At 38.2% G+C, this 24,865-nt stretch overlaps 1 protein-coding gene across 12 annotated transcripts in view; it reads left to right on the top strand.

Moving 5' to 3' along the window:
- The window catches only part of POGZ (pogo transposable element derived with ZNF domain), a 62,569-nt gene that overhangs the window by 2,341 nt on the left and 35,363 nt on the right, over positions 1-24,865 (top strand). For 6 of the 12 annotated variants that reach the window (XM_044005488.1, XM_044005489.1, XM_044005485.1 and 3 more), the window contains 2 exons: positions 20,076-20,200; positions 21,112-21,270. In XM_044005488.1, coding sequence (XP_043861423.1) covers positions 20,077-20,200; positions 21,112-21,270 — 283 coding nt within the window. In that variant the 5' untranslated portion in view covers position 20,076. Of the gene's footprint in view, positions 1-5,052; positions 5,074-16,713; positions 16,734-20,075; positions 20,201-21,111; positions 21,271-24,865 lie in introns of those variants that run through there. The other 6 variants (XM_044005492.1, XM_044005495.1, XM_044005493.1 and 3 more) reach the window with 3 other exon arrangements.

Genomic DNA, 24,865 nt, shown 5'->3' with positions numbered 1-24,865 from the left:
TAGTTGCCTATATGGTAGTCTTCTATTGAGTTAGCTGAAGGATTGTCATACAGGTGACAGAAATTTACTTACACAATGAGGTGTTTCTTAAAAGAGGGTTTACTGACTTGTTTCTTGTAGGCGTGTGCTTAGGGAATTGTAAACATTTTCTATTGAGGCTTCTTTTTTCCTCTTGTAACAGAAGTTTTTGTATTGGAAGCTTCTAGAGAATGTTTTTTTTCACCTTCTCAAAAGAAAATTATATTAAGAGTCACCTGACAATTTACTTTTTTTTTTTGAGGGAAAAGAAATCACTTTATAATCTTTGTCTAATAGTCATACTTTAACCTACACAACCACCAGGTTTTTTTTTTTGTTCTTCAAGGTGATTAGTGTAAAAGATTAGATGCAAAAATGTTTCAGTTCAGTACCAGTAACTAAATATTAGGGTCCCTAATTTTTCTATTAAAATAGAATTTAATCTTTTAAAATGAGATTCATTGCTTGTTATAAGGAAATCAAGGAAGTACGTAGTAATTGTTTTGGATTGCTTGTATTTTCTGCTGGGCTTTGGGAGAGATGGTATTACTTTTTTGTCTTTAAGGCAATTTTTTAGGCCAGCTGGCCTTGGTATTTACTAACAGCTTGAGCAAGTGCATGCCAACAGTAAGTTCAAAAAGCGAAGGTGCTGAGTTCACTGCCTGGGATTCACTTTCCGATTGAAAAGTAATCAAAGAATCCAAAATCCAACCCAGGCCTCCCAAGTTTTTGAGGAAAGAGACCAGAAAAAAATTTGCTATGCTTAACATTAATATAGTTCAGTGTCATCATTGTCAAAACAGGTGTTTTCTTTTGCAGTGTTAGAATGGGTTCTTTGTAATGAGTGTGATTTCCCCCGTGGTTTTAACTCTGATTAAATCTGGGGAATCAAGTTCTATATAAGATAGAACATATGTAAGTGGTTCCTCTTGCTTAGGTTGCCATCATTTCATCAAATCCAGGGAGCCTTTGCTTTGTTGTTGTTCCTAAAATATTTTAGAAAGGGTGAATATTTTAAAAACATTTTTTAAAAGGTTGACATGTAACTCTTCAAAAATGAATGTAAAAAAACACCCCAAAACAAACAAACAAAAAAGAATGTAGACCTTCCCCCTGGAATAAACATGTACTTTTTACTCCTGATTTGTTAAATTAACAAAATCTTATGTTGCCTTCGTCAGAGTACGACTTCTACTATTTTTAATATATACATTCTGTATGTTGATACCACCCATTAGTAAATTTTGTTGCAGCAAAGAACAGTTTTCTCACTTAAAAAAAAATACCATCTAAACTGTTGAATTCAAGTCCTCTGTGCAGACAGGCTGTATTACTGGATTAGAAATGGCAAGAAACTTAGCCTCCTCCTGTCTCAGTTATTATGAGTGTAACTGACAGAAAAATACTAAAAGAATGTATGTGCAATTTATTGAGCATTTGTGTATATAATAGCTGATTAAAAGTAGTTATCAGTTACTTATTTGAAAACCCAAGTTAGAGACTTTTTCTAACCGAAGAACCTTTTAAATCAGTATAGTAGTTTAAGAAGTTTCTTGGGGCAGCTAGGTGGTGCAGTGGATAGAGCTTCCGGCCCAGGGTTCAGGAGGACCTGGCTTTAAATCCAGCCTCAGACACTTGACACTGACTAGCTGTGTGACCCTGGGCAAGTCACTTAACCCTCACTGCCTCGCCAAAAAAAAAAAAAAAAAGCTCCTTGTTGGTCGTATATAATTGGTGCTTGCTAGACGAATCATTAGGAAGCTTCGAAAAGTTTTTTGTTTGGTTTATTTTGTATTTTTTTTCCCACAAAGAAATTGAAGTCTTCAAGCTGATGGGTATGTATGTAATTTTTTTAATAAGTAGATTATCCACACCTCAAAACCAAAATAGATATAAGAACTAATGGAATGTTTAAGTTACTCAAGTGTGTATGTGTGTTGTGGGGGGCCTGAGGGGAGTGGCTAGAGAGCCTGTGGCTTGTGAAAGCCAAAGAGATCCTCAATCAGACTTGGCCTCTTTCTGACACATACAGGTGGCCTGACCCTGGCCATATATTTCTGAATTTCTCAGTGCCCCAGGCAGGGCCTTTAGGATTTGAAGTTGCTGAGCTGTTAGCAATGTGTATTGGTAGATGGAGTTTTTTTCCTGTGAAGAAATTCCATAAACCAGTGAAATCATAGGTGCTTATACACACTGGTGTACCCAAAATGGGGGCAGCATTTGACTTGGCTGTAAATATAAATATCTGTGGGTGGAATATTACTACATAAAAACGGTGAATATGAAGAATTCAGAGAAGGATGCTGCAGAGTGAAATAAACAACCCATAGAACAATATACACAATGACAACAACAGTGTAAATGGAAAGAACAGAAACCTGAAACCTAGTACTGTAATTATAATGACCAAGCTTGGCCTCAGAGAAAAGGAGAGAATGCACCTCCCTTCCCTATTACTGAGACTGGGGACTATGGGTGTAGAACACTGCATGCTGTCAAGTGGGGGTGATTTTTCCATTGTTTTTGCTATAAGGCTGCTTTTTTGTGATCTTTATTACAAGGTAGGGAGAGAGGGATATATATATATTCAGAAAGGAAGGTGCTGTAAAACCAAAATCTATTAATAAAAATGTAATTTAAAGATGATGTAGTAAAATGGGAATGGTATGGTAAAGAATCTTACCATAGCTTTAATATACTGCTTATCCCCTCTTCCATCCCCCTTCATTTATTGATTTTAGTATAATAATCACTGCCCTTTTAATTTTAAAAAATGTCTAATGATGCTTTAAATGTATCAAAATATAAAGGTATATTTCAAACATTTTTGACAGTTTTATTGCTACCATATGTGGGTTTTGGGGGGGGGGGAAGGGTGATACCATATGTTTTTAATCTCAGTTATTTCTGGCAATACCTTCCCTGAATCTTCCCCAGAAGTTGGACCTTTCCTTGTAACAAATAAAAACAGTTAAGAGAAATACTCGATAGTGTAACTACAACTGGCAGCATAGGCAACTTCCTGGCCTAGTAGTCCCTGCTTCTACCACAAGGAGGGAGGCATATGTTGTTACTTATTCTCAAGGATCTTTTTTTTTTAAGGAAGTTGTTTTGTTTTCCTTTTGCAACACAGTTATTTCTGGAAATACCCCTGCTCCTGCCCTCCAGATTGAACTCTCCTTTGTAACTAAGATAAACAATTCTACAAATAGCCAAACAGTATCTGACAGTTTACATAGCATTTGGCCTCAGTGATTCCCTGCCTCTGCAGGCACCTGAATTTCATTATGTTCTCCCAAACCATCATTGCTTTTTCAGTTACTTAAAGTTTAGCTTTTGTGATGTTTTCATTTACATTAATCTTTGGGGTCAGTTTATTATTTCATTTAGCAATTAATTCATACAAATCTCACATTTCTTTGAATTCCTCATTCAAAATCTATTGTAGAATAATATTTTATTAAATTCATGTATCACAATTTACTCATCAATTCACCAGTGAGTGATAACCCACTTTTTTGCCCCTAGATATTTGGCTACCACAGAAAGTATAGCTCTGTGTTTCTACCTTTGGCCTCTCTAACATACCTGACCAGTAGTTGAATTGCTGGGTCAAAGAGTAGGAACAGTTCAGTCACTCTTATTGTGTAATTACAAATTGATATCCAGAAAAGTTATACTAATATTGACTGTTCCTGTTTTTTGTTTTCTTTGCCAATTTGCAGTTTGAAGTAAAACCTCAGGGCTGTTTTAATTTGCATTTTTCTTAACTATTTGAAGCATGTATTCATATGGTTATTTATAGAATTCTGAGGAGAAAGGTTATTACCCACCAGGAATCAGGAAAGACTTCATGAAGGGGAAAATGTTTGGCATTAAATGATGGGTTAGACTTGAATAGGTACATAGAGTAAAGGCATTCCAGGTATGGCAGCCCTGTGAGTGTTTGAGAGCAGAGAGGGTTTATTTTGACTGCAACATAGAATTTAGACAGCAGAATAAAAAATGAGTACAGTGTTAAAGTGTAGAAAAACCATAAATACTAAATGGAGAAACTTAAACTGTACTTGGTAGGAGTCATCTTGGTATAGTGGAAGTGCATTGGATTCAATATATTTTTTTAAATTTATTTTTGGTTTTGGGTTTTTTTGCAGGGCAATGAGGGTTAAGTGACTTGCCCAGGGTCATACAGCTATTAAGTGTCAAGTGTCTGAGGCCGGATTTGAACTCAGGTCTTCCTGAATCCAGGGCCTTTGCTTTATCCACTGTGCCACCTAGCTGCCCCCTCCACTGGATTTAATATCAAAGGGCCTGGATTCTAATCTCCCTTTGCCATTTACCTTTGGGATCTTGGGCAAGCAACTTCAGCTCCCTCATCTATAAAATAAGAGGATTAGACTAGATGGCCTATAGGTCATCTTCCAACTCTAGATCAGAGACTACTTAAAGTTTAATATCTCTTTTTTGGGGGGGGGGGATGACTACTCATATCCTTTTACCACTTTAGGGGAAATTGTTTATTTAGTAGAAAGTATTTTATCCCAATCTTTTAGCTTTACTTCCCATGTAGGTTTCCCTCATGGCCTGGTAACACGGTTGTCTATAGTATTTGTATTTTTGTTTTCTGAAATTAATACTTTTGTCTGGAAGTTTTATTCAAAAGTAAGTCCCCAAAGTGAATAAAGATTAAATTCCAAAAGCAATTTCCTAATGCCGTGGACTCCAAAGCAAGAATTGTGGTCTGACCCTACAGAGTAATCAGCCAATCTGAGCATAGGGAGCTAGGTTGAACTTCTTTCCTCCCCAAATAGTTATCATGAGATTTTTTTCTAATACAACCATATCTACTCTTATCTCCCAACATTTCTTCACTGTCTCCTCATTTTCTTTGCAAGGTCCCCGCCTCCCCTATTTATATGAGCCATCAACCCCTCAGGGCAGATATTAGTTGCTACCCAACACCACTACCACTCACTAACAGGTGCCATTGGGAAAATCTGCCTCGGATGACCTCAGTGACTTCAGGAAGGCAAGCTCTCTGTACAAGAATGACTGGTAAATAAGAGGGACCTCTCCCCTTTTCCTTGTGGATGGGACTGAGTGGGTGAGAAGGCATGGGTGGATTCAAATCTGCATCATATCTCATTCTATTTTCTTTCCCCCAAATCCCACTCCCCTTCTAAAGTTTACTATTATTGTTGAGGGCACCAATCCTTCATCACCTAGATTCACAGCCTAAGTATCAACTTCTGTCCATTTAGTTTCTAAATCTTTTTTCTGCTGTTTTTCCTATTTGTCCCCATTTGTCTGCTCACAGAGCCACTAACCTAGTTCTTGCCTGAACCATTGCAATAGCCTCCTAATTTGTTTTTCTTCCTTAAATTTCTCTCTCTTTCAATTCATCCCATACACACCTGCCAAAGTGATTTTCCTAAATCACAGGTCTGACTATATAGTTTCTGTACCCACTTAACTCCAGTGGCTCCCTAATGGCTCTTGTGATCAAATACTATTTCATCTTTATCTCATTTCTAAAGGTTTTTCTTTTGTGTGTAGTTTTTATCTTGTACATAATTGTTGGTACAGTCATCACATAAAATTTTGTAAATAAGAATACACATTGGGAGTACAGGTTCAAAACTTTGTGTTCAATAGTGGTGTGTGATAAGGAAAATTTGAGGACTACTGTTATCGTTTGTGAATTAGCATCTCTCTTATTTCCTTAAATTTCTAGCCTTATGGCAGGAATAGTGAGAGAAGGAAAATTGATCCCATTTTTTTACCTTGTCAACAGTTTGGGAAAGGTTTGGTGAGAAAGAAATAAACCTTTGAAACCAATGGCTAAAATGAAAGTTTTGGATAATGTGGATTTCAGTAATATATGGTAATTCATTTCCTTAATGAATTGCAAATAATTGAAATAACTAATTAGCAGTTGAACTACTGTGGGAGCCAGCATGACACAAAAGAAATGGTAGATTAAGAGTCTGAGGAATTTCATTTATTTTTATTTTTATTTTTATTTTATTGGCAACAAACATTTATTTTTTCCAGTTACATGTAAAGGTAGTTTTCAACATTCATTTTCATAAGATTTAGAGTTTCAAATTTTTCTCCCTCCCTCCCTTTCCTCCCCCCTCCAGCAACCAGGTTATATATGTACAATCCACAAATGCTCTTTTATCAGTTCTTTCTATGGGGGTAGTAAGCTTCTTCATCATTAGTTCCTTGGGGTTGTCTTGGATGATTGCATTGCTGAGAGTAGTTAAGTCATTCACAATTGCTCATTGAACAATACTTCTGTCACTATGCACAGTGTCCTCCCAGCTCTGCTCACTTCACTATACATCAGTTCATGAGTCCAGGATTTTCTGGGATCATACTGTTTGTCATTTCCTATAGCACAATACGATTCCACCACAATCATATACCACAGCTTCTTCTGTCATTCCTCAATTGATGGGATATTCCCTTGATTCTCAATTCTAAGCCACCACAAAGAGTTGCTATAAATATTTTTTGTACAGTTTTCCCCCCTTTCCTCTTTTTCATGATTACTATTGTTAACTGTTTCCCTTCCATCCTCTTCCCTTCCCTATGATATTTATTCTGTTGTCCATCTTCTTTCATCCTAACCCCCTTCAAAAGGGATTTGCTTCTGTCCGTCCCCCTCCCCCAATCTGCCCTTCCATCTTTTGCCCCTCTCTTTTTCTTTTTTTTTTTTTTTTTTTGGTGAGGCAATTGGGGTTAAGTGACTTGCCCAGGGTCACACAGCTAGTAAGTGTGTAAAGTGTCTGAGGCCAGATTTGAACATGGGTCCTCCTGAATCCAAGGCCGGTGCTCTATCCACTGCACCACCTACCTGCCCCTGCCCCTCTCTCTTTATCCCCTTCCCCTCCTGTTTTCGTGCAGGGTTAGAGAGATTACTCTACCCAATTGTGTGTGTATGTCATTCCCTCCTTGAACCAACATTGATGAGATTGAGGTCTTTGAGCCAATTCTGATGAGTGTTAGGCTCATTTACTGCCCATATTAAATAGATTATTCCAGGTGGGTGTGTTAATCCCTCCTTGAGGCAACTTTGATGAGTTTAAGGTCTTTGAGCCTTTTCTGATGAGTGTAAAATTCATTTACTGCCCTGCTCTTCCCCAATCCATTCCCCCACTCCATAAGCCTTTTCTTGTTTCTTTTATATAGGATTTCACCTCTGCCCTTCCCCCTCCCCCAGTGCATTCCCCTCACCTCTCAATTTAACCCTAAGATGTCTTCATGGGGGCAGCTAGGTGGTGCAGTGGATAAAGCACTGGCCTTGGATTCAGGAGGACCTGAGTTCAAAATCCTGCCTCAGCCACTTGACACTTAACTAGCTGTGTGACCCTGGGCAAGTCACTTAACCCTCATTGCCCTGCAAACCTCCCCCCACCCCCCAAAACAAAGAAACAAACAAGCAAAAAAAACCCAGTCTATGGCCATACCACCCTGAACACGCCCGATCTCATCTGAGGAACTTCATTTAGATCCCAGCTCTGACATTTATGATTTGTGTCTTGACCAAATCACTTAAACTCTCTGGGCTTGTTTCTGGTTTGGAATCAATGAACCTATAAGGTCTTTTCCAGTTCTAAGTCTATATTATGTCCACAGTTGATTCCATATTTTGGATTCTTTGAAAAAATGCAGATGATTTTCCACTAAGTTGAATTGTGAGCCTTTAATTGTAAGCGGTGTGTCTTGGTATTGCTACTTATTTCTCATATTTAAGGCTAAGAAATAGTAATGGGACATAAAGAGATTCCCATGACATCTTTTTCAAAGACCCATCAATTAATTTTTTTTACATTTCCCAACAAAACCGTACTAATCCTCCTACAAAAATGTTTCCTGAAAAAAGTTAATGTACCTATTGTTAATGGGAAGGAGGGAGACATTAATACACTTTTGGTAAAGTTGTAAACTGATTCAAACATTCTCTAAAGCAATTTGGAACTATGGCCAAGGGGCTATAAAACCATGCATACTCTTCAATCTAGCAATACCACTACTAGGTTGGTATCCTAAAAGAGATTTTTTGAAGGTTGTGAAGGGCTTTTTGTTGTTGTTGTTTTTTGGTGGGGCAATGGGGGTTAAGTGACTGTCAAGTGTCTGAGGCAGGATTTGAACTCAGGTCCTCCTGAATCCAGGGCCAGTGCTTTATCCACTGCACCACCTAGCTGCCCCCTCTAAAAGAGATTTTTTGTTTTTTGTTTTTTTTTAGTGAGGCAATTGGGGTCAAGTGACTTGCCCAGGGTCACACAGCTAGTAAGTGTTAAGTGTCTGAGGTCGGATCCAAACCCAGGTACTCCTGACTCCAGGGCCAGTGCTTTATCCACTGCACTACCTAGCTGCCCCTTAAAAGAGATTTTTTTAAAAGTTGAATTCAAAATTGAACAAATTGTGGGATGAGATTAGGATGGAACACTATTGTGCTGTAAGAAATCATGAGCAGGCTATCAGAAGGACTTATGAAAAATGCAGTCCATCTACAGAGAAAGAACTGTTGGTAGCTGAATACAGATTGAAGTATAATTTTTTTTTGTTCCTCTTTCTAAAGTTTTTTTGTCTGTTTTCTTTCACAACTTGATTAATGTGGAAATGTTTTGCATGACTGCACACGTATAACTTATATTGAATTGCTTGAGTTCTTAAGGGGGTGGGGAGAGAGGGAGGAAGAGAATTTGGAACACAAAATTTTAAAAATTGATGGGGAAAATTCAAAAGAGAGACAGAATCTCTTTAAAAAAAAAATTGAGAGGGGGTAGCTAGGTGGTGCACAGTGGATAAAGCACTGACCCTGGATTCAGGAGGACCTGAGTCCAAATCCAGCCTCAGACACTTGACACTAGCTGTGTGACCCTGGGCAAGTCACTTAACCCTCATTGCCCTGCAAAAAGAAAAAGAAGAAAAAAATAGGAAAGAGGGGAATATGGAGTATCTTTTGACTTCAGCAGAATAATAAGGTACCAATACCGTTGACCAGAGTTTTTCTGCTTCCCCACTGACATTTATATTGTAGTCATTGTTTGTGGGTTTTGGGCTTCTACTTTTTTCACTCGACATCACTTTTTATACAAATCTTCACAGGTTCCTCTGAATTCTTCATATTTGTTTTCTTTGTAGTACAGACATAATACTGCATTACATAATTGGGGAAGCCGGTTTCCAGTCAGAGGCCCAACACCTTTTGTTTAAAAAAAAAAAATCACTTTTTTCAGCCCTTTCTATTAAAAGAGCCACTCTGCATGTAAAATGATAGCATGTAACGTTTCCATTTAAAGAAAGTTTGAGCATGTTCTTATTCATGCTGCTTTGAGGGGGTGGGGGGAGAACCCATGCAGTCTCTTATGATAATACAGATTCAATAAAAATAAACATTTGCAAAGTGTTTATATTGGTTAAGGCACTGTCCTGAGTGCTGGGGATACAAAGGTTAAAAACACACACACACACACACACATTTAGAAGAGTACAAATGACTGAGATCAAAGGCTTAGGGTTCAGACTTTTTTGCCATATAAATTTGCATAGCAGTGACTTGCGATAAGACTAGGGTTTATAATCAAATAGAACTGAATTCTGGTCTTCACAGATTAGGCATTTCCCAGCTTACTTGAACGCGTGTTCTAAATACTTGCAGCTGGTCATGGTTAAAAGGCCTGTGAAAATGACCAACAAATATTTATCATCAGTTGATATTAATTATCCATTGTATCAGATTTCTATACACAAATGCAATAAATAAATTAAATAAAACAGGCAGCATAGTAGATAGAGACCTGGACTTGCTGGGATGTGACTTAATGATTAGAATATGGCTTTGAATAGTTGCAAGTTAGTCACTAAGCATTAAGTCTTTATGCTATGTGCCATGGACTCTGCTCAGCAATGGGGGTGGGGAAAGGGGGCAAAAATAGCCTCTGCGCTCAAGGGAGCTCACATTCCAATGAGGGATACAACATGCAACCAATTGTGCCAGCAAGATATACAGATACAGTGTAAATGGAAGGTAGTCTTAGAGGGATTGATAAAGGATTCTGGCCAGAGATTTGTGTGAAGTCTTGAGCCAGGAGGCAAAGGTGAGGAGGGAGAGCATTGCAAGTATGATGGACAGCTACAGAGTAAGGAAATTTAGCATCATATGGAAAAAAAAAATAACAAGGTAGCCAAATGTGACTGGTTTGGAGAATACATAGGGGAGAATAAAGTGTAAGACAAAGGGTCAGGTGGTAAGGGATTTTAAAAACTAAACATTGAGTTTTATATTTTATTCTAGAGGTAATAGAATTCATTAAATGGGGCAGAGGGGTGTGGCATAATTGTGCTTTTAGGGAGATCACTTTGACAGCTAAGTTGAGGCTGAACTGGAGTTGGGGTGGGGGTGGGTAGAGAGAGGGAGGAAGACCATCAGAAGGCTATTGTAATGAATAGTTTAATTGTGAGGTAATGAGGCCTTTGCACCTGTGTGGTAACTGTGTTAATAGAAGATATTTATAAGCTATATTGGGCAACAGATTGGATATGTGGTGTAAATTTGACTAAGGAGTCTAGTTTGACACCTAGTTAATGAACCTGCATGACTAGAGAAGAATGTGGTATCCTCTACAGTAATACTTAGAAGAGAGCCTTGGGGTGGTTGGGCAATGAGTCCTTTTTGGGGTATGACTCCAGTACATGCATTTTGAGATGGTCAGTAGGCAGTTGGTGATGTGAGACTGGAGTCCTGTGAGGAGAGAAGTTAGGGCTAGATAAATGTGAAAATCACTTGCAGAGAGCCTTGGTCATGGGGATATTCATATAGTGAATGGGTTTGAGCTAAGGAGACTGAGGGATGGTTAGACAGATAGTCACAGAACACAGGAAGGAGCATAGTTACAAAGAACAAACAGAACAGACTGGATGACACATATTGGGTATATTAGAGTAGGAATTCCTTTTGGTTTGTGCTTTGCAATATCTGGTTTAGTTATAGGAACCACATTTTGAAAAGTACATTGATAAACCAAAGAACATCTAGGGGAAATTGGCTAAGATGATGAGAGCATTTAGAGACCTTGCCATATAAGTAGTGATGGAAAGAATTAGGTATGTTTATCTGAAGAAAAGAAGACTTGGGGACATTTATTTGTTCTCTTCGAATATTTGAAATGCTGACATGTGGAAGAAGGAATAAAACATTCTGATTTGCCCTAGATGCTAGAATTAGAATAATGGGTGACATTTTTAGAGAGGCAGACTTTAGGTCAATATAATCAGTCACTAAACATTTTATTTGTTAGGTACCTACTCTGTGTCAGGCATTGGGGATAGAAAAAGGCAAAAGACAGTCCCTGACCTTAAGGAACTTACAATCTGATGGGGAAAAAAGACAACATGCAAACAAAAATATACAAAACAAGATCTATACAGAATAAATAGGAAATAACAGAGGGAAACTTCCTAAAAATTTTGAGATATCTAAAACTGGAATGGGCTTAACACTAAAGTTAAACACTTAGCAGTTGTCACTATTATTACGTATGCTTCCCTGTCAGGTTTGTGACATTGAGCATTATGGGATGATTGAAAGCACTATGCAGTTTCCTGCATGTGATCAATTTCAATCTTTGTATTCTACTTAGTTTTTTTAGTTCTAAGTTCAGCTCCTTGTTCATGCACAGTGGACTGTATGTCATGGTATGGGTAATATTGTCTTTTATCTACTTTGTTTTTCAGTGTGAATTTTTAGACCAATCTTTTTCACATTGTTGTAGTTCTTACTGTATAAGGTATTTTATTTTTTCCGTTACATGTAAAGATAGTTCTCAACTTTTGTTTATACAAGCTTTACAATTTCAGATTTTTCTCCCTCCCTCCCCTCCCTCCCCCCCTCCCCTAGACAGCAGGTAATCTGATATAGGTTATGTCTATATATCTCTATACATATACATATAGATATAGATATATACACACACATATATATACACATAATAACATTAATCCTATTTCTGCATTAATCCTGTTACAAGAGAAAAAATCAGAGCAGTGATGCAAAACCTCAAAATAGAAAAAAAAAAACAGCACCCAAAACAAAAGAAATAATATTGTTCAATCAGCATCTATACTCCACAGTTCTTTCTTTCTTTTTTTTTTTTCTTGGATTTGGAGATCCTCTTCTATCATGAGTTCCCTGGAACTCTTCTGTACCATTGCATTGGTGAGAAGAATATAGTCCATCACAGTAGGTCAACACTCAATGTTGATGATACTGTGTACAATGTTCTTCTGGTTCTGCTCATCTCACTCATCATCAGCTCACATAAGACCCTCCAGGTTTCTCTGAACTCTTCCTGCTCATCATTTCTTACAGCACAATAGTATTCCATTGTATTCATATACCATGTTGTAGTTCTTACTAAGAAGTCTCTGTAACATCTTGTCCTGATACAGTTAGTGTATTAACACATGTGAATAAGCTAGCCTTTTTTTTTTTCCTTTTTCTTTTTGCTGGGCAACGGGGGTTAAGTGACTTGCCCAGGGTCACACAGCTAGTAAGTGTCAAGTGTCTGAGGCCAGATTTGAACTCAGGTACTCCTGAATCCAGGGCCGGTGCTTTATCCACTGCGCCACCTAGCCGCCCCCTCCATTGTTTTTTTTTCTGATAAAAGTATTTTATTTTTTTCCAGTTACATGTAAAAATAGTTCTCAACATTTGTTTATACAAGCTTTCCAATTTCAGATTTTTTTCTCCCTCCCCCCTCCCATAGACAGCAGGTAATCTTATACAGGTTTTATATATATACATAATAACATTAAACATATTTCTGCATTAGTCATGTTATAAGAGAAGAATCAGAGCAATGAGGAAAAACCTCAAAATAGAAAAACAATAGCACCAAAAGCAAAAGAAATAGTATGGTTCAATCAGCATCTCTACTCCACAGTTCTTTTTTTTCTTCTGGATTTGGAGATCCCCTTCCATCATGGATCCCCTGGAACTCTTCTGTACCATTGCATTGGTGAGAAGAATCTAGTCCATCACAATAGATCAATACATAATGTTGATGATACTGTGTACAGTGTTCTTCTGGTTCTGCTCATTTCACTCATCATCAGTTCATGCAAGTCCTTCCAGGTTTCTCTGAACTCCTCCTGCTCATTGTTTCTTACAGCACAACAGAATTCCATTACATTCATATACCACAACTTGTTCAGCCATTCCCCAATTGATGGGCAGCCCCTCAATTTCCAATTTCTTGCCACCACAAAAAGAGCAGCTATAAATATTTTAGTAAATGTGGGTAGTTGTCTCCATTGTTGACCTTTTTTTCCACGTGGCTTTATATTACTTAAATGTCTAAGTGACATTTTAAAGCTGTCTTCCAGTTTTGCTGATTTAAATGTGTGGTTTTTTTTCCTTTACCAAATCAGTAATCACAGTGCAGTATAATTTTATTTGCTAGTTTTGTGGCCATAAAGATATGGTCTACTATGGAATTGTGAAAGCTTGTCATGCCTTTGTCCTGTTTTCATTGAGAATAGTCTGGTTGTTGTAGCTGTTTTTCTTGGTTGTTTTTTTCTTTTCCTTTTTTTTTTTTTTTTTTTTTGGTGAGGCAATTGGGGTTAAGTAACTTGCCCAGGGTCACACAGCTAGTAAGTGTCAAGTGTCTGAGGCCGGATTTGAATTCAGGTCCTCCTGAATCCAGGGGCAGTGCTCTATCCACTATACCATCTAGCTGCCCCTTTTCTTTTCCTTTTAATAGAAGCAATCAAAGATTTTCATCAATCCCATGGAATCTTCCGCTCTGAGACATGTTAATTGATCAGTGAGCATTTAGAAAGGGCTAAACACTGTACTACTAAGCTCTGGGGATACAAAAGCAAAGCAAAGCCAGTTCCTGCCTTCAAGAAGCTTACATTCTAATGAGGGAGATACTGTATATACATGCATATATCCACATACATACATGCATATAAAAGATAAATACAAAGTAGATACAAGTTAGCTTTAGAGGGGAAGGCCTTGAGCAGCTGGGGGATTGAGAAAGGTAGCAGAGAACTGAGAAATAGGCACTTGAACTGAGTTTTGAGGAAATCCAGATGAATGTAAAAGATGGACATAAGCAAGGAGAGCATTTCAGGCACAGGGTCAATCAGTGGAGACCAGAGACAGTGTTTGTTGTATATGAAGAACAACTAGAAAACCATTATGACTAGTCTGTAGAGTATGTGGAAGGAATAGTGTGTAAGAAGAACAGAAAGCTAGAAGGGGACCAGGCCAAGAAGAACTTTAAATTCAAAGCAGAGGAGGTTATATTTGATCCTAGAAGTAATAGGGAGTCACTAGACTTAATGGAGTAGGGGGGACAGGTGACTTGATCAGACAGTGCTCATTAGCAAAACCATTTTGGTAGCTCTCTAGAGATAGATTGAAGTGGGGAGAGACTTGAAGCAGGAAGACTCATTAGAAGGCTATTGGAATAAAATAGGCTAGAAGCAACCAAGCATATGAACTATAGAGGGGTGGCTCTAGTGGAGAGAACGGACTGTATAAGAGAGATTCTGTGGAGAACAAGACTTGGCAATTGATTAGATATGGGAGGTGATTTGATAGTGAGGAGCCCAGTTGATACTGATGTTGGCAACCTGGGTGATTAGAAGAAAGGTAATGCTCTTGCCAGTAATAGGGAAGTACAGGAGAAGGGTGGATTTTGGTGAAAAGATAATCAATGACCGCATCTGCTTTGGACATTTTGAGCTGGAGATGCCTACAGGACATCTAGTTGCAAATGTCCAATATTAAGTTCATGATATGTGACTGTTAGGAAAGAAACTAGGGCTGAATATGTCTGGGAAATCATGCACAATAGAGATAATTAAACACTAGAGAGTTGATAGAATCACCATATGAAAGTGTGGAGAAAAGAGAACCAATTCCTTGGTGTATTTTCTTTATTTAACTTGGGTCCTATGATTTTCTTTGATTTAGGGACCTCTCTCAGTGAGGACAGACTATCTACTATTACAAATAGTTACTCAGTAATTTAGTGTTAGAGGGTTGTTCAATCTTGTTGAAAGATTAAATGATTTGCTCTCAGGTATATATCGGCCCAAGTGCCTTTTAAATTGTCGTCTTAATGAGACAATTCAAGTCCTTGCCTTCTTTGCAGAGGTGCCAGGACTCTGGGTACAAAATATAACATGCCATTAGACTTCATTGACATACTAATCGGTTTCGCTGATCTGCTTTTTTTGTTCTCTTTGATTTTTGTTCTTTATTACAGGAAGTGACTGGGGAAAGGGGTGGGAGGACAATGCATTTGGAAGGGAGTAATTTAATAAACATTTCTATTTAAAGTTTTTAGTTCCAACTTCTATCCCTCCCTCCCCTCTCTCCTCCCTGAGGTGACAAGCAATTGGATATAGGTTATACGTGTGCAGTTGTGTAAAATATTTCCATATTATTCATTTTGTATAAGAAGACTTGAATAAAAGAAAAACATGAAAGAAAGAAAGTGAAAATAGCATGCTTCAGTCTGTTCAATCAATATCAGTTCTTTCTCTGGAGGTAGATGGGCTTCATCATTAGTCCTTTGGGATTGTCTTGGATCATTGTATTGCTGAGAATAGTTAAGTCATTCACAGTTCTTCATCAAACAATATTGCTGTTACTGTGTACAACATTCTCCTAGTTCTATTCACTTCACTGTACATCAGTTGATGTAAGTGTTCCCAGGTTTTTCTGAAATCATCTTGCTTGTCATATAGCACAGTAATATTCCATTACAATCATATACCACAGCTTGTTTAGACATTCCCCAATTGATGGGCATTCCTTTTGATTTCCAATACTTAGGCACCACAAAAAAAAAGCTGCTATAAATATTTTTGTACAAATAGGTCTTTTTCTCCCTTTTTTTTGTATGTCTCAAAATATCTTTACAAAATTATCTCCCAGCATGGATTTTTTATGTGTATATGGTTATAAATATGGGGGGAGGTGTATTGGGTATAGTTTTTTTCTCTCCAGTTTCTTAGGTACATTTTAATTATGATAATTCTATAATTATCCCTAGTAAATGATAGATCTCTTCCTTTTTGTGTCTCTTGTCCTTCAGTTTTCAGGATTACACTATACAGTATATGGGGTATTCAGGGAGGACAAGCACCTCCAGTGTGAGGGCTTGCCGAGAGCCCCTTTCAGGGCTACTTATTCATCTTTGGTGTCCACCTTCAGCCAACTCTCACCCATGGCTCCAAGAAGCTGTAGCATGCACAGTGGCTACACTCCTGTAAAACCGTCTTGGCAGATGGGCTAAACCAGGTTGAGGGTAACTAACAGGCCTCACACCCATCAGTGAGTTAGGGGAATGTCTACTTCAAACATGTGAAGATGTCTTCCATCAGAATGGGCACGTGAGAACAGTTTGTTCCAACAGCCATGAAGGCAGCTGAAGCAGGCACTCTGCAGCACTTAGAGTTTGGTCAGACATCGAAGATACCAAGGTCACCCACTGCATCCCAGTCCATCTCCAGTCACCTTGACTTTTGTCCTACCCCTGGACTTCAGAGACTCTGGAAGAGAGAATGAAGCCAACAACTTTGTGCAACTCTGCCTCCCTTAAATCCAATTCACATGCAAGTCAAGACATCACCTGTGATGTCATTGGTCGTCTTCAAAAACAAAGGATGAACAACAATATGTAATGTACCATTTAATCAAATCTACTTGATACTCTCCTTTGGTGTTTTCATCACATTGCTGTCTTCTGGTTCTCATCCTATCTAACCACTTCCTCATGGTCTTTGGTGGATCTTCATTCAGGTCATGCCTACTAACTGTGGGTATCCCCCAAGTCTCTTGGACCCTTTTTTCCTACTATATTATTTTGCTTGGTAATCTCATCAAGATGCAACTAGGTGATCCAGTGGATCAAGTGCTGGAGCTGGAGTCAGGAAATCTAAGTTCAAATCTAGCCTCAGACACTTACTACCCATATGTCTCTGGGCAAGTCACTTAACCTATGTTTGCCTCAGTTTCCTCATTTGTAAAATTGGGATAATAGCACATATCTCCTAGGGATGTGTTGAAGACAAAATGAGATATTTCTAAATTGGTTTGCAGACCTTAAAGCTCTATATAAATCCTGGGTATTATCAGTTCCCATGGATTTAGTTATCATCTCTATGCAAATGATTCTCAGATATATTTATCCAGGCCTGACCTCTAGTCTCATATCTCCAACTGTCTAAGACATATCTGATCTTAAACTCAACATATCCACGACAGAACCGATCACTTTCTTCCCTTAGCCAATCTACCATTATACCCAATTTCTCTATCACTTTCAAGGCCACCACTGTACTTCCATTTCCCCAGGCTTATTACCTAGGTGTCATCTTTAATTCCTCAGTCTCTCTCTCAATATCACCTAGCCAGTCTTTTGCCAAAGCCTGCCATTCTACTTTTACATCTCTCATGTATACCGCCTTCTCTCCTCAGATACTTCTACCTTGATCTGGGCTGTCTCACACCTAGACAACTGTAATAACTTACTACTTGCTCTCCTCTAGTCCATCCTTTTCTCTGCTATCAAAGTGATCTTAAAGTTTAGTTCTGACCATTTTACCCCTCTATTCAATAAACTCCATTAGCTCCCTGTTACCTCCAAGATTGAATAACGATATTCATAAGCTGTGCCTCTCCTACTTTCCTTAGGCTTTCCTTCCCTCTGTGGCCTCTAAAATACAGTGATGCTGGCTTCCTTGCAGTTCCTCCAACAAGACACCCCATCTCCCAGCTCCATGAATTCTCACTCGCTGTCCTACTTGCTTAAAATGCTTTCCATCCTTATCTCTGCCTCCTGGCTTCCTTAAAGTCTAAACTAAAATCCCACTTTCTTCAAGAAGTCTTTCTTAGACACCCTCAAATCCTTGTGCCTTACCTCTATAATTGTCTTCAATCCGTCCTGTATATATCTTCTTTGTACATTGTGGTTTGCATGTTATTTCTCAAATTAGACTGTGAGCTTCTTGAGAACAGGGGCCGTTTTTGTCTTTCTTTGTATCTCCAGCACTTCACTTTAATTGCAGCCAGAATCTCTGCAGATTTCCTTTCTCCTCAAACATTTTTTGATGTTCTCTAAGTTGATACCGCTTCAAATATTCCATCCTTCTCCTTCATGATGTTTTACAAATTAGTTTATTTTCTAAAGTGGTATTGTTCATTGCTGTCTTATTATTGGCAAGAAGATTAGATGTTGCTGGCTGAAGTGGTTTCTAGGCTGTTTGGAAGGGCCTCATCTGTAGTGATTGCTTTACATTCACTGTACTTCTCTAAGAAATAGTGATAACTTGAGCTATCACTTTTGCCTATGTCTCTTTTTTCCCCCAAGCTAACAACAGGCAGAAATAGGATAAAAATCAAGAAAAAGAATATTTATATTGATTATTCAAGTAAATTTATCTTGATTGGGGAACACCTATGTTGCCATCTATTTAGAAGCACCACATTATGCAGCACCAGACTGGAAGAGACAGTGTAAGGATTTTTGGGTCAGAGAGGAATATCTAGAAGATGACTGACTTTTTTTTCTTTTAAAATTCTTATCAGCCTTGTTTAATATGCACCTCTAAGTTTTAAAGTTTAATATAAATATATAAGTTAAAAATGAAAACTAGGGGCAGCTAGGTGGTGCAGTGGATAGAGCACTGGCCCTGCAGTCAGGAGTACCTGAGTTCAAATCCAGCCTCAAACACTTAAAACTTACTAGCTGTGTGAACCTGGGCAAGTCACTTAACCCCAATTGCCTCACTAAAAGAAAAAAAAATTAGTAACTGTTTCTCTTCCCTCTTTTCCTAATTACACAGATTGTCCCAAGGCTAGTAACTCTCATTATGAGGCATTCATAGTTAAAAATATTTAAAGACCACTTTTTTGTAACACAGCAGTTGACTTAAAAGTATAGAGTTTAAAATGAGATCTCTCTGTGTGTTTTTTGATTGTATTAAAGAGCATTTGGCTTTATAAAAAAAGCAAAACTTCTTTAATGGCCTAACTCTAATGAGGGATCTTTCATGAATGTGTTAAGTTTAGACAGATAGAATTCTGTTCATTGAATCAGAGTATGCCTAGGTGTTGACTCTGTAACTTGCTGCTTTGTGACCTTGGACAAAAGCACTTGACTTTGCTAGAACTCAGTTTGTTCATCTGTGAAAGGAGGGACTTAGACTAAATGACCTCAAAGGTTGAATTTTTCCTCTCTCGGTCTATGATCCTGTGAAGTAGAATGTTACAGAGAACAATTATAGTCAAGTTGAAAACTTTCTATTTTTAAAAATCTTTTCCTTCTTTCTTTTTTTTGGGGGGGGGGCGCTGGGTGATGAGGATTAAGTGACTTGCCCTGGGTCACACAGCTAGTCAGTGTCAAGTGTCTGAGGTTGGATTTGAACTCCAGGTCCTCCTGAATCCAGGGCCAGTGCTCTATCCACTGTGCTACATAGCTGCCCCCTGAAAACTTTCTATTAAAACCTTTGAACATTGAACAGTTAGGCTTTATTTCAAGGATTCTTCTTTCCTACCCCAACCAAAAAAAACCCAAAAAAACCCCAAATCCAAAAAACTACTGGTATTACAGTTCAGAATGGTAATGACTTTCTTTTTCCAAGAATCTCTGCATCTCTGTAAGGACCACCCTAAACTATTATTTATGTCTAAGCCTGTATTTTTAAGTCTGAGTGCAGCACCAAACTATTAACCGAAGTGGCATGAGGATTGAGGCGGGGAGAACAATGCGTTTACATCTAGTTTTTCTAGAAGTTCAAAATGTAAGTTAACATTGGTAGTCATAACTGCCTATGCTGTTGTAGAGGAGAGAGTCACATACATACATACATACATATACACATATATACATAGTCTACAGACACTGGATCACTACAAATCTGGGCATTTGCCAGTGGAACCAAGAATATGATGATATATTCTGCTTGACTTTCTACTCCAAACTATGCTAACTTTGTTTATCTCCTTGTTTCTCATACAGCATGGCGGATACCGACCTGTTTATGGAATGTGAGGAAGAGGAGCTGGAGCCATGGCAGAAGATCAGTGATGTGATTGAGGATTCAGTGGTTGAAGATTATAATTCAGTGGATAAAACAGCCACAGGTAACATGATTGTCAGAGAAAGCTCATGTTTAAATTGTCTTATTCATTGACCACTACATAGCATTTCTATTTGAAAGAGTGAAATGGAGGAGAAATCCAAGTCTGCAGTGATATCTTATTGTGGCACTGAGTGCCATCTTGCTTTTCTTCTTTTATACTACAGGTGGATCCATTTCCTAATTTTTCTCAGAAAATTACATTTACCACAAAGGTGCTGTGAGGTTGTTAAGAGCCAGAGTACAAAGTGGTGGTGATGCTGTGCATATTTATATGCCTAATCCAAACACAGGTGCCTGTAGGCTTATTTAGTTGTATTTCTCTGTGAAAACGACACATTACTTCATGTTTTCACTTCTGTAGCAGTTACAAGTCTGGGCTCATCAGCTATTTGTTCTGCATTGTCTCAGGAAATAGATAGTAGAGGGTCATGTTTCAGGGTCACACTTTGGACTGCCCTGGAATCTGGATGATGTATTTTTTTCTTTGTTAAAGCATAACCAGTTGCTCTGATGACTTTTTAGAAAGAGATGGTTTTGGCCTAGTCTGAGTTCAGCATTGTATCATCATGATTATGAAACCAGGGGCAGTGATGTTAATAGAACTTTATTGAGCCCTGTCTGCCTGGTGCTATATAAAGCACATAATGAAATACTTTGTACATTGGATAAACCATTTAACTTAACCAGCAGACTCAACACACACACAAAGGGAAGAATTGATTGTTTCTAAGTGGAAGAATTAGGGACAAGTATGAAGAATAATCTGAGGATTCAGAGTCATCCAGAAAGCAGGAAATGTCTTGGATAGATAACCCCACAGAGCTAGAAGAGGGAAGGCGAGGGCAGATTCCTTCTTTGTCTTCTGTCCCTGGGTCATATGTCTCCAAGTGACTGTACCTCCCCTTCCCACAGTTTCTGTGAGCCTGCAGCCAGTCTCAGCTCCAGTGCCCATCGTTGCCCATGCTTCTGTTGGTGGGCCCCTCTCTACATCCACCACCGTTAGTAGCAGCGGAATACAGCACAGCGACAGTGCCAAGAAGACGCTTGTCACACTAATTGCCAATAACAATGGTAAGTGGGATCCTTGGAAAATCTCCCTGAAGAAGATAAGGGAGAACAAAAAGTCATTGGGACAACTGAGCCTTTTTGAAGGAGCAATTTCATCCAGTCTTCCAATGCACCACTATTATCACATCATTCTTTTTACTCAAAAATCTTAGTACCTCCTAAATAAAGTATACATTGTCTCCTCCTAGCATTTGAGACCCTCCACAACCTGGCTCCAACTTGCCTTTCCAACCTTATCTTATTTCTGCCTTCACATACTCTTAGGTTCCAGTTAAACTGGATTACTTTTTCCTCTTATTTTCATCCTTCCCTCCTTTGTGCCTTTATTCATTCTTCCCTTCACTAGAAGTGGGATGGACTTCTTTCTTTTCTGTTTCTACTGGTTAAAATCCATCCCTTTCTTCAAGTTCAAACTCTGGTGCTACTTCCTCTGTGAAGCCTCTCTTGATTCTCCCTCAGCTGAAAGTCACCTTTTCTTCATCAGATTTCTCACAATGCTTTGTCTGAACTTTTCACTTAGAAATTCTGCTTTGTAGCATTGGTTATATGTCTTATCCCCTCTCTCCATTGGACTATAAATTTTGGGGGGACAGATACCTTTGTCTTCTGTCATTTTTGTGTCCACAATGCCTTTGTAAATGTTGACATAGAAGATTCTTAGTAAATGTTGCTGATTTGAATTGAGTCTTTGGAGTACATAGAAGTCAGGATCAAGTAATGATTCAGTGATTGGCACTGTCCCTGCTGAGTAGGTGCTGAATTCTTGATGGAGTATAACCACACCAGGCATCACCTGATACTGCTGAGGACACCTAGCAGAAGAAACAGGACATCAAATTCCTAGTTATTGAGCATTCCCATTTCCATTATCGTGTTTTTGGTTTTTTTTAAAAAGACTGCCATTTTGGCAGAATTCTTCCTGGGGTCATTAGGATCCTTCCTTTCCCTTGTAGATTCAGTTGTTCATTAGTTCCTATTTGTAAAAGATAGGATAAGGTCGACATTAATATAATACTTGAACTATTAAGGCATCTATATCAGAGCTGACTGCATTTTTAGTAGTGGGAGAAGGTGTCATATGATTAGTTGTAGTTTATCAGTCAGAGAAGTCATGTTGTAAAAAATTTGTCTTGTTTCAGTTCCTGTAAATGCCTTTATGTTATGTGCCTTATAAATGGACTGTCTTCTCACTGCTGTCTGAAAGCTTTGGCCTGAGTTATTACAACCAAAATAATATTTTTTCTATTCTTATTTTCTTCTAATCATTTAAGAAGTAAGGGTAAGAGTTAAATAATACTTTGATAGAGAAAGTAAATAATTTTCCCCTTTCTGACATAATTCTTTTTAAAGTCCCTCATCTTAGGTGTTTTCTGAATGTTAAGATGTCTTAATATATTCATATTCCCTTATGGTACACTAGCCATTTGTTCATTTGAAAAGCAGTTATCAAGTGTCCCCCGAACAAGTTACTGTGCTAGGTGCTAGGAATACAGAGACAAAAATGAAACACTTCCTTGTGGCAATTAAAATATGTGAGACATAGTTTTGGGGTAATTTAATAATTTTATTAATGGGCCAGCAGGTTATTAATAAAAGGAGGTCTATTGGTGACCATCTCTCTCAGACCAAAGACCCTTAATGGCAGTGGGGTCATAGTTCATACACCCTTCTAACTGTAGGAGGTTCATCACATAGCAATCAAATCCAGTTGGTTAGCAACAATCAAATCTAATTTGTTGACATGATTGGAGGTGGGTTATATTAAAATGAAGTCTGGGGATGCGTGACACAGGTTACTCAACATGATATCAGAGAAAGAATGTAAGACCCCTCACCCAAAATAGTTTCTATCTAGGTGTGGTTGTGCAGGCCAGAGTCCTTTAGCTGTCTAGACAAAAGGATCTGTCTCCACCCAAGGCTTCTTTGTAAGCTTGGCTTGAGCTTGACCCAGATGAAGAAATTTGATGGAATCTCTCAAGGAGAACTTGGGGGGTGGGAGAGGAGAAGGATTACTGGGTCCCCCAAGACATCAGTTATTAATAATTATCCCCCACATTCTGCCCTCAAGGAGCATTTGCTAGACCATGAAGAATATCTCATTTTACATCCTAAGCAACTAAGAAATTTAGGAAATCATCCCATTTCTAATCTTGCTAGACTTTTAAAAAAATTTTATTTATTTTAGTTTTCAACATTTGCTTAGATAAGATTTCCAATTTCCAATTTATATATATATATATACACACACACACAATAACATTAAACATATTTCTGCATTAGTCATAAGAAAAGAATCAGAGCACAAAGGAAAAACCTCAAAAAAGAAAAACAACAGCACCAAAACCAAAAGAAATAGTATGGTCCAATCAGCGTCCGTATTCCACAGTTCCTTTTTTTTTTTTCTGGATTTGGAGAGCCTTTTCCATCATGGGTCCTTTGGAACTTTCTTGTACCGTTGGATTGGTGAGAAGAATCTAGACTATCACGGTTGATCAACACATAACGTTGATGATACTGTGTACAGTGTTCTCCTGGTTCTGCTCATCTCACTCATCATCAGTTCATGCAAGTCCTTCCAGGTTTCTCTGAACTCCTCCTGCTCATCGTTTCTTACAGCACAATAGTATTCCATTACATTCATATACCACAACTTGTTCAGCCATTGCCCAATTGATGGGCATCCCCTCAATTTCCAATTCCTCGCCACCACAAAAAGTCTTGCTAGACTTTTAACGCTGCTGGCTCTTATGTTACTAGCCTCTTATTTCTGAATAGCCACCTCTTCTAGCTACACTTAGAACACTAGCTATAAGCTAGGTAGGAGATTGAGGGTCTGGATTAAGGCCAGAAGAGAAGGAAAGGAATAAATCCCTTATTTTGAAATGAATTATCTCTTCTATTTGTTCCTTTTCTACTTAGGCCTTTATTATTATCCTCATAGATAGAATATTTTCCTGCTTCCAGTCTCTAGTAATCTTGCATACTGTAGATACCTTCATCTTCTTAAAGCACTGTTTTTTTCCTCATTATTCCCTTGCTCAGACATTTTTAATAGCCACCAGTTGTTTGCCTTCAAGATAAAGACCAGATGCCTTAGGTGGGAATGCATGACTTTAGACACTCTGGCTGCATCCTAAATTTCCAGCCTTCTTTCCAACTCGTAGTTGTTCCTCAAATGCATAGTCTACTTTTCTGCTACAGAGCCCTAGCTTGTGCTTCACAATTAATACAGCTCCTTTGAATATAATCATTCAGCAAATATGAGTTTGCTCCAGAAAATGAAACTAGGAACAGTAAATAGAAGTTACAGAAAGGGAAATTTAAGTTTCACATAAGGAAAAACTATATAAAAATTAGAATTGTCTAAAATTAGAATGGTTTGCCTCTACATATAATTTTATTTTTGCTGGAAATCTTCTTATAAAAGCTCAGTAACTTGAGTATATTGTAGGAAGGAATCTTGTTTAGGTATGAATTAGACTAAATAGATGGTTTTCCAGCTCTGAAAGTCTGCCTGGAACACCATGAATGGGGAATTCCAGGACTTACTGAAGGCAGGAGAAATGATCAGGCTTTCTTTTCTGTTTTCTTTACCATT

This window comes from Dromiciops gliroides, chromosome 4 (genome assembly GCF_019393635.1).
Source record: "Dromiciops gliroides isolate mDroGli1 chromosome 4, mDroGli1.pri, whole genome shotgun sequence".
Lineage (NCBI taxonomy): Eukaryota > Metazoa > Chordata > Mammalia > Microbiotheria > Microbiotheriidae > Dromiciops > Dromiciops gliroides.
The sequence above is the reverse complement of the archived record's forward strand: the minus strand, read 5'-3'. Positions and strand labels throughout refer to the sequence as shown.